We start from the raw sequence: 10,166 nt of genomic DNA, 5'->3' as shown, positions 1-10,166 counted from the left end.
ACTCCCCCCCCCCTCCAAAAAAAACCTTGTCAGAAACCCAGTGCTGTCTGACCGCCTGCCGCCGCTTGTGGGAGGGAGAATAACAATAAACAATGAAAAATCAGAGAGTCAGGAGGCGTGGAACGTTCTCGGGCCCCTTTTTTTTTTGTCAGGCTGAGCTGCCTCCTGTGCATCATTCTGAATTCTGTATGCCAACAGTCATCTGGATTTCTGTGATCTCAGAGGGGTGATTTTAGAAACGCAGGGAAAGCGATACGCAGCCCCGGCACACGGCCAGTTGGAAAGGAAAAAAAAAAAAGAAAAAATAGCTGCTCAACATGCTTACAATCTTGATTTGATTAACAACTTAGCAATTACCTAATGCATTCCTTTGGATAATGCAAATCACGTCTTTGGGCACTTAATCAATTAGAAGAGGCTGACATTTCAGGATATTGCGAGACATAATGCTCATCATTATGCTCGATGCACTCTAAAACAAGTTAGCAAAACATACCCTGTCTTCTGTTCAGTTGTTACTCAGAGAATAGGAGGGGGAAAAAAAAGGCTGCATGAATAATATAAGGCAGTGCTACAATCATGACATTTTTTAATGACATTATTTGTAAAACCTTGCATCACTGTCAAATTCCATGAGCTCATATATATATATATTTTTTTTTTCCGACAGGACATCCAAGGCTTTGGAGTCGCTTCTAATAAATGTTTCCAAGTATTCAATCACTTCAGCTCGCACCACGAGATTTAGCTGTGTGGAAAATGACAAGCAACACTGGTAGAATGCCAATGAGTTTCAGGAGTGCATCTTCCCTGTCTATTTTCATCACGTGGTGAGTATGGGGTGTTTTTTTTTTTTTTTTAAATAAGTCGTTAACTATTATCCACACATGTACAGCAGAGATTTCAGCACCAGCGCCGGGCCCCGTGGGTGTGTGTGGGTGCGCTGTCTCTGAAATCCCTGTATGAACGGGTCAAATGAGTCACCGGGTGGGAAGACAGGGGCAGTGAAGAAGTAACCTACCAAGTATGCTTGTCATTTCACAACATGGAACAACAGACAGGACGTGTCGTGGGGCCAAATGCGATCACGAAGAGAAAAACACATCTGGAGACAATTAGTGGATAAATCGTCTGCTCCGGCTGCGAGAGAGGAGCACACCCAAAGGTGAAACATTTACCCTAAAGCTGCTGATTATTACCCCCCGCCCCCCGTCAGATTTACTGCAACCGCAAGTACATTCACAAGTCGCCCACTGCTGAGGTTCAAAACTTACTCCTGATCTTGGATGAGGCAGTTTACAGAACAAACTTGTCACCTGGCAGCTGCTCTGGAGCTTTTGGCCAAATGACACGATCTTCCTCAGCAGATAATTAACTAGTTGGGATAGTAGATGCTCGATTTTGCCATTTTTTTTCACAAGAACTTTCATCCATTGTTGGCTTCAAAGCTCACGGTGAGAAGTTGACTGAAGAAGATGCGATCGACAGCTCCAGCCACTTAATGGATCTTGTGTTTTTATTGATTTCTTCAAAGCTGAATATTAATTTAAATGGCCCATCCTCAATGCAAAGATCTCAATCTATCAAATGAACTAGTTTCAATCATTATCTTCAATCGAGTTTCCTTCTTCTAGTGTAAGAGTTTGTGTTATTATGGTGAAAGGGTACTTCTTGCATTTTCCAACTGACCCTATTTTCCCAAGATTTGTGTCTAAGTGATTCAAAGGGAAGACAATTTTTCCAAATTTGGTCCAATATCGAGCGAGAGCGCTGAAGCCACAAACAGACCACAATGTAATCCCTTAGGGGGCAGCTGTGAACCAACAAAATCCATCCATTCAAAAATGAACGACAACTAACAACAGAACATCAAGTGCTAACAGTTTTGATGTTATGGCGGCTATGTTTCGTGTTTTATATCTCATCCTGTTACAAAGGTACCGAGTTATTGATGAAAACACCAAGACTTCCCCGGTGCTCTGAATTCCAAGTCCTTGCTGCTAAATGCATGGCTAACTGAGCTAACTAGCTACAGCTGACAGCATGATAACATATTAGAATACTCGCATATCGAGGTAGACCTTTCTTAAATTGAGGAATATTATCCTTTTTGTGTAACCAAAAACAGCTGCACACCAAAGCGACCAAACCCCATTTGCATTTTTACTGTTTTAAAACAAACCTCATTTAAATTTGGCAAAAGAAAACAAAAAAAATACCATCAAAAACCCTCAAATCCTCCAAAAATAATCACCTCTGATTTGGTTGAAATAATTCGCTGTGTTAGAGACATCACAGCCTTTTTAGCAGCTACCAGCTGCAGTAGTCTCATTCAGAAAGTGTTTTCCCCATTAGTCACTCAATCAGTGGGAAAAAGGGTCGAGGTTGAGGAAAACCGAAGTTTCCCTTTAAGTAAAACTTTGAGGACTTCACAGTAGTCTTTATTTACTAGTTTTTGCAGTCTACTACGGCTAAATCACAGTCTGGTAACAGCATTGTAGCCTGGCAACGAGAGTTATACTCATCTTTAACACAAGCAACAAGCGATCTGCATGTTTTACTATGTCTTTCATGGTGACTCATCAAATCTACCAATCGTCAAACACACTTGTTGTCAGTCGGACTTTCTGCCAACAGATGAACCGCTCAGATGTCTAGAATGAGTCACTACCTTTCCTACTTTCAGCACCACTTGATACACAGGTTTCATTGTTCTTACGCACCACATTGTCCCCAGACAGTATGTACAGCTGGCCCCACGCTACCGACAGACAAAAGATTGAATCTCTGATTGATGAGAGAGATGAACCCTACACAGCAGAGTTTGAAGCCCCACGGCCAACAGTTGACACAGTTTGAGGGCTCAGTTGGTATCTGCTACATATTTTGTCCACAGGAGGGGGCTACCATGATACAAAGTACTACAAAACTTCTTGTTCTTGTACAAAAACAAACATTTTTGTAGAAATCCTGCATTTTTAAACAACAACTGATACAGAGTGACAATTGCAACCGCGTGAAAGGACGGACATGAAGAAGGACTTTGACAGTATACATTGCTTGTAGAGGCTTTGAACAGAGGAGGCATGGTAGAAAGTTCTTCACAATGGCAGAACTTTGGCACGAGAAAGGCATTACAGAAGAAAATGATGGGTGTTCGACAAGGTCAGCATCAATGATCCCGAACTAAAATATCACTTTTTATACATCAGTTCATAGCAAACCATTTGGCACTGACTACTGTTCCCCTTTTTGTCTGGTGTGAGATCAGTGTTTGTTCGAATCGTTTGAAAGAAACTCAAGCCACTGGAGGGAGGGGCCGATGGGGTCACACACATGGAGGTAAGACAAAAGGGCATTGACATCAACAGAAAAACTACATCTGGTGTTACTGTCACAATAGAATGTGTGTGTGTGTGTGTGTGTGTGTGTGTGTGTGTGTGTGCCTATATGTGTTATGTGTGTGTTTTTAAGTCCACTTTCTAGTGTGGACCAGACTTATGTTTTGTCCCAACCTGCATGGATAATCTTTTTCATATTACATACATTTGAGTCCTTCCCTTCCAGCTCTCTTCGAAAAAGTGAACGTCACAGTGAGGTGACACTGCTCAGGTATCTATATTTCCACAGGAAACATCTGTCTACATAAGCAAGTGGGTTCAAAAGAATCCTGTTTTGGACGGCTAACCTCAGTCTGTGGCTGAGTCAGCATCAATTTGACCCCGCCGTAGCCCTCTCCGTGGTTTTAATCGAGGGGTTTGGTGGGGAGGGTGGTTTATGCTCAGTGTTCATGCCATGGTTTCCTTTCCTGGGAGTCTCCTGTCGTTGAACGTGTGCATGTTAATGACTTCCTCTGTCTTAACGATGACGGGCGGCTGAGGCTTCTGTTTGAGGCGGCGTTGGCACTTCAGAGACACGCGCAGCTCGTCCATCATGGCGCTGCAGAACGAACGCTGCAAGAGAGCGACAGGAAAGAGGGGAAAAGTTAGAGCTGGCACCGCGTGGCTCGACACCAGAGTCAAAACTGTTTAACTCAGTTGAAAACACTGAATATTGGCTGGATGTGAAAATCATTGCCAATATGTACTGTAGAGTCAAGCCTACACCGCTGATGAAAATTGTTGATGTTAATATTTCTATCGTTTTAACCCTTTCATGCATTGATCATTAAATTAAAAAGTCATATATATTTTTTTAAATAAGAGAAAAATCCCACCAACTTAAAAAAGTATGCGAAGTGATTCTGGAATAACTGTTAAATCCTTTAAATCTCGGGTCAAAACAATTTTTCCTGAGTAAGTAGGATATGAGAAATACTTTCATCTAGATTTTGATAATATTTTCTTGTACATTTTCTGTGATTTAAAATACATCTGTCCACTACACTTGATGTTAAATGCCCAAGGTTGTATTCTGTCAACTTGAGTCAATGGACCCAGATTTAGATAAAATCTGAAGACTTAATAAAACTATTCAAGTGGAAATTATATCAGACTTTTAAATAAACTAGAGAAAAATAAGGCATTATCTTAATAAACAGAATATACCCTTGGTGCAAATTCAGTCACATAATTAAATTGTACAAGAAAAATGTGGAAGGAAATATTTGTTACATCTGACTTAGTGTAAAAGTATTCTTAACCTGTCTGGTCTCTGAGAAAAACAGGATTTAACAGTTGTTCAAGAGGTACTAGGTGCGTCTCTTCTCCCCTCGGGTAATTTTTTATTCATGATGCCGTGTTTTAAATTGACAGAGAGATACAAATAATATCCAACTCGAGTTGTGAGCGAGGCTTTTGGGGTTCACCATAGTTGTGACATCGGGCCAAACAGCTGTCGACTGTAGTGGACATTATACAGGGTTATTGTATTGCTTGTTCACAAAAATTGTTCTGAAGTCTTTTTGTTCTTTTCTGTCTTTTTCTTACAAAAGTGCGTCTGTGTTTGTATCACAAAACACAAAAAGGCCAAAAGTATGTGGACACCCAAAGAATGTTCCCATTTGTTGAGCATGAAAATCAGGCCGTAAAAACTGCCTGGCACCAAAAGCCCATAAAATTATGTACGCATACTTTTGGACTTGATGTGAGGTCAAGTCAGAGTCTAGTTTAAACAGCCCAAAATCACAAATTGCAAAGAGCTTTAAAAGGCTTTATGGTTCGGATTAGGACTTTAATGGGAAAGAAAGGAAGAAGCCTGCTGCTGTTGATCACAAGAGACCAAGAGTGGAAAAAAAATCTCATCATCAACTTTTCCACTACTATTTATGTCTCTATGTTCTTTGTGCTGTCTGTTGAACGAATGTGTTCCATGTTTACACTCAGCATGACTGTCACTAGTAATATAGCACATTAGCATTGCACTTTCGTGAAGGGAAATTTGTGAGATACAGATCGTTACGAGGACTGCAGGATGGTAAGGGTGGGATCCTAAAATTTCCGTTATTGATTATCATAATTATGATAAGTCTCAAACCCTCAAAATTGATTTTTCCAGGTTGGACAGGTCCCTCTGGAGCCCCGAAAGAAAATTAACCAATGCTTTTACAAGTTTTGTAAGGATCTTTGTGATGTCTTCACTGATCTGCATGTATGAAACTGGCCCTGGTATTATCGTCTACTAGCTGAAAATAAGGAAAGAGAAGTAGATGTACAGCAGCAAGGATTACTCAAGCTACAGACAACACTTGAATCCTCTTAATTTAGTTCCTAAACAATATCTTTGGGATTTACAGGACATCAATTACGCGTTTGATCCATCCCAGATTTTCCTCTTGTCAAGCTTTACCATCACACAATAGCCTGAATGCTGTTTCAGAGCCTTTTGCACCCTGCCAAGAACCGAGAGAAACATTTGTAATGTCGTCTTGCGAGCAGAAAATGCAAAGGTATTGAGCAAAGGACAAAATATCCACTTCAGCAGATTAAATCCCAAAATATTGGTACCTTGTTTTGGACATCAATCACCCCCCCGCAGTGACACGTGTTATGTAACTCCTGCAATATGAGCCTCCTTGCATTATGTATGTGGTGTGAAATCCCATCAAACATCGATATCATGTGCGCCAACGTTGCCAAGAGATATTCCCATACATTCACTTTTTTGATTATGCAAAATCTAATTCAAATTATGAGAGAAGATGTAAAAGAAAAGGGGGAGAGCAGTAAAGTACAGAGCTATTATTTTTGCGGTTTGTGTATGAGCGTAGGTGTGTGAGGCTGGTATCTGTAGGTGGCTTATGCACCACATATTGCTTTTTTTCCTCCTCCATATTTACATATACGCGTCTGGCGAATGAATGAGATATTCTGTATCCTCGAGGAGATGAGTGATTACAGAAATAGAGAGAGGGGCAGGAGAGGGTGCGAGAAACGTGGGGAAAACAATGAGGAGGGATATGGATTAGAGTGACAGAGAAAAGAAGGGGGTAAAGAAAGCGGGTGACGTCGGGGTGGAGGAGGTTGGCAGGGAAAGAAAATAGAAAAGGAGAGGCTTGTTGTCAGCATGTAAATTACTAGCACCTTGGCAGCCAAGAGACTGTGGCATTTGCAAATTATCTGAATATTGTGACCCAGTCTTGCGGCTCTTGATTAATGACCTCTAAGATGAGCTCTGAAACATATGCAGAGCGTATAAAAAGCCGGAAACTAATTACTATCGCAATAAAGTAACACGCCACTGCGCTGTGCTAATTCTGTACATGTAAATAATTAAAACGTGCTATCAAATGGACTTTCACAATTATCGGGAAACATCACTGTACAAGTTAAAGTGAACTAAAATACCTACTCCACACTGTGTGATGAATCATGTGCTCTCAGGACTAAAATAGAGCAGAGAATGGCCTGAAATACATTTCAGTCTCTTGCTAGAAAGAAACATAACCAGAGGGGGAGAAAAAAAAGCTGCAAATATGATGCACTGTTTGCATCTCAAGATTAAAGGATAAGTTTGCTTCTTTTTTTTTTTTTTTCCAAGTCTGCCTACAAAGAATGCTCACATGGCCAAATGTACAGTGAAAGAGATTTTGTCCGCAGTGATCGCTCCTCTCGTCCATACTGGCTGTGAAGAGATTTCTGGGGAAAAATCTAGTCCTGCATGCTAAAACGCAATGTACGTTAGCACACTCCCAAATTTAGTAGAAAATGCTGTCACTTTTTATCCCACCATTGTAGCTCAGCAAGGAAACACAAAGAGGAATACTGAACTAAAGAGACCAACTTAAATTCACTTGATTTTGCTAAACATGATGCCTGAAACGCCATATTAGCTTCGGCTCAAGAGATCTCTTCTCAGCCGGTATGGACAGGAGGAGGAGGTACCAACAGCATGCGTTCACATGGACACGTGGGTATTGTTTTCAGAAAGACTTAAAAAAAGTGAACTCATCCCCGAACCTGCAAAACAGAACAAACGGGCAAACTAAAAACACAAGTGTAAAATACAGTACGTGTGTTGTGCTGTATTTGGAAGTTTGGTTATACTCCCCACGAAGTCAAAATTGATGTTTGAGTGTTTTTAATCACAGATGTTTTGCTCTTTATTCCACCCACACACCAGTGTCAGGCGATTGTTTCGTAGATAGTCTTAATGGTATTTCAGAGTTCGGAATGTCCTAGAAAACATTCTCAAGTGTTGATGACTCATCCAGCACTCGGGGGCGTCTACTAAATTTGTCTTCCAATAAACGCATCCTAAATTTTTACGACGCTGTAAAATGAAAAATGGCGCCATCAGCTGTAAGTGCTTTTGGCCACCGTAACACCATGCCAATCAATATCTGCGACAAGTCCTTTCCTAGCTGCCTGTTTTACAGGAAACATGTAACTATGCCGAAGCAAATAGCTATCGACTAGCTGTTTCTTAAACTGGTTTACCATACTGGTGTATTTGTTTTGGAAGAAAGATGAACATAATTTTTTATTTCTTTTCTATTTTTATTTGTTGAACACTTCTGCCTAAAAACTGTAATATGACAACTGTAACAAAAAATAGACTTGCTTGAGTAAACTTCATACATGTAGGTTACATGTTATCTGACAGCTAACAGATTTGGTTTCTCAGTAATAGCAATATTGTTGAGCTAAAGCTAAAGCAATCAAAATTCCCATGTATAATAATGTCTTCATAATGATAAGCCAGCAGCAAGATAAAGCTTGTTGGCAAGGCGACATTAAATGCTACGCTAAAAGCCAGTTGTTCTGCTGCCGTCTGGCGCGAGATACCGGAGCTTTTGCTGCCAAACCAGCGGACTACAGAGCATCTTCTTTCCTCAGGCTGTGAGAAACCTCAATCCTCAGCAGCCTTCATAAAAAAATAATTTAAATTTTTGGTATCTTATCCAGTGAAACGCTAACGCACATCTCCCTTCTGATGGTCCTTCTCTGCTTATGTAGGTCACATAGAGACATTAGTATCAAGCTGAGACATTTCATAGCCAGTCAGATGTGTGTTTAAATTGAGGGATGAGTGATGACTGAAGAGATCATCCTCAATAATAGAATAGAGATCCCAAAGGTAAAAATTCTGAACAGAAATGATGACCTTTGAGATGTAAAGCGACGACTTCAGTTCTAAGCGTGCATCAGAGAAGACTGCAGTTACCTTCTCCAGCTGGGCGTTCTGTTTGGACTTATAAAGGACCTCCCCCACAGCCACAAACACTGACAGCACCAGTCCTGCAGCCAGCACGATGAAGATCCCGCCGATGTTCTGCACCCCCAGAGCGCTGGCCTCTTTGCTCTCCTCCTCGGGACAGCCGTTCCCTCTCCACCACTTCTCCTTCATCATGTGCAGCTTCCCTTCCTCCTGCAGCTGCAGAATGGCTATCGTGATCTTGTCCCGGTACGGAGAGCCTTGCGAGGAGAAAAAAACAAACAAAAAAACACAGCATGGATAACAGCCAGATATGAAAGGGAATGTGCCTGGCAAAGTCATTGTTGAGTAGGTATATATAAGTGTTGGTGGGTGTATGAAACACGCTCTGGCTCGATGTGATCATATAACCTGTCGTGTTATTGTTGGCTGCTTAGAGGGAGTTTTTTTGTAAGTCCTTCTTCAAATCCCGCTAATCCCTATATTCACAGAGTGATTCTAAAATTCTCACTCCTCTCTGCAGTGTGTGAATTATAATGCGCAGGGAGTTGGCAACAAAGACTTGGCTTTGTGAGGCAGAGCTGCTGTTGATTTTGACGAATTAGCTGCTGTTTGCACACGCTTTCATACGCCATAAATGGCGACTGAAAACAGGAAAAACAAGAGGAGCCCAGTGGGGTGTACATTACATGGGTGCATGTGCGTTTGGGATTATATGTGTGCATCTGAGATAGGGTTACCCCTATCAGTGTGTTTTTATGCATTTTAATGTCAGGATGAGCAAAAAAGAAGCCCAAATGCTGGCGTGATCAAAGGAGAAGTAATTGTTGCGGAGCACCCCGAGTGGGGTCGCGTTCCTCTGCCATCCGCTGCGTGTGACGCGACACAGGGGCCGACGGAGGCGCAGCGCACGCTCTCTGCCCCAACCGGGCCAAAGAAAGATTAATACTTACAGTGAGCGTTCATGTTTCATTTATAGACCGCTTTAAAAAACTTGTTAGTGCATTTATGTTATTCTAGAAACGCATACATAATGACGCCTGGTGGTACATTTCTATTTCAGGCTCGTGCGCTCATTCAGAGAGACTTAAAAGGGAGCAATAAAACGTCCCGTTTTTATAATAGAAACCGTTTGGGAACATTTTGTGCTGAGACTCCGGGGCTCCAGGTAGCATCACTTTGTCTGCTGCTCTCATACAGTTTTGCCTGTCAGCCCCTTCAGTTTGATTCCCTCTCTATCTCATCTATCATTCATCACTCGCCATCCATCATCCTTTCATCTCCATGTCTCAGAGTAGTTAGACTGACAGAGGGGGCATTAATACAAAAACGGTAAATTACCACTGATTCCTGAACAGCGCATCAGTGCTCGCTGCTTTGATCATAAATAGTCTTGTATTATTGTGAATGTACACGTGCTTTTCTATGAGGAAAAGCCGCATATTCAGTCTGTGCATGTGCAGTATGTTACGTTCTGCCGGGTACACGCATGTGCACGTGCATGAGAAAAAGCATATGCTTGCTTCATTTGAAGATGAGAGATCTATCAAGTATCCCAGTCCCCTGATTCC

The 10,166-nt window shown here is 41.5% G+C and overlaps 1 protein-coding gene across 3 annotated transcripts in view; it reads right to left on the bottom strand.

The window, feature by feature from the left end:
* Positions 1-556: 556 nt before the first annotated feature.
* The window catches only part of LOC115573831 (glutamate receptor ionotropic, kainate 2-like), a 79,183-nt gene continuing 69,573 nt past the window's right edge, over positions 557-10,166 (bottom strand). For all 3 annotated transcript variants that reach the window (XM_030404849.1, XM_030404848.1, XM_030404847.1), the window contains exons 15-16: positions 8,605-8,855; positions 557-3,953 (exon numbers count right to left, since the gene is read on the bottom strand). In XM_030404849.1, coding sequence (XP_030260709.1) covers positions 3,789-3,953; positions 8,605-8,855 — 416 coding nt within the window. In that variant the 3' untranslated portion in view covers positions 557-3,788. The remainder of the gene's footprint in view (positions 3,954-8,604; positions 8,856-10,166) is intronic.

Source organism: Sparus aurata, chromosome 22 (assembly GCF_900880675.1).
Source record: "Sparus aurata chromosome 22, fSpaAur1.1, whole genome shotgun sequence".
NCBI lineage: Eukaryota > Metazoa > Chordata > Actinopteri > Spariformes > Sparidae > Sparus > Sparus aurata.
This window is presented reverse-complemented; position numbering and strand designations above follow the sequence as displayed.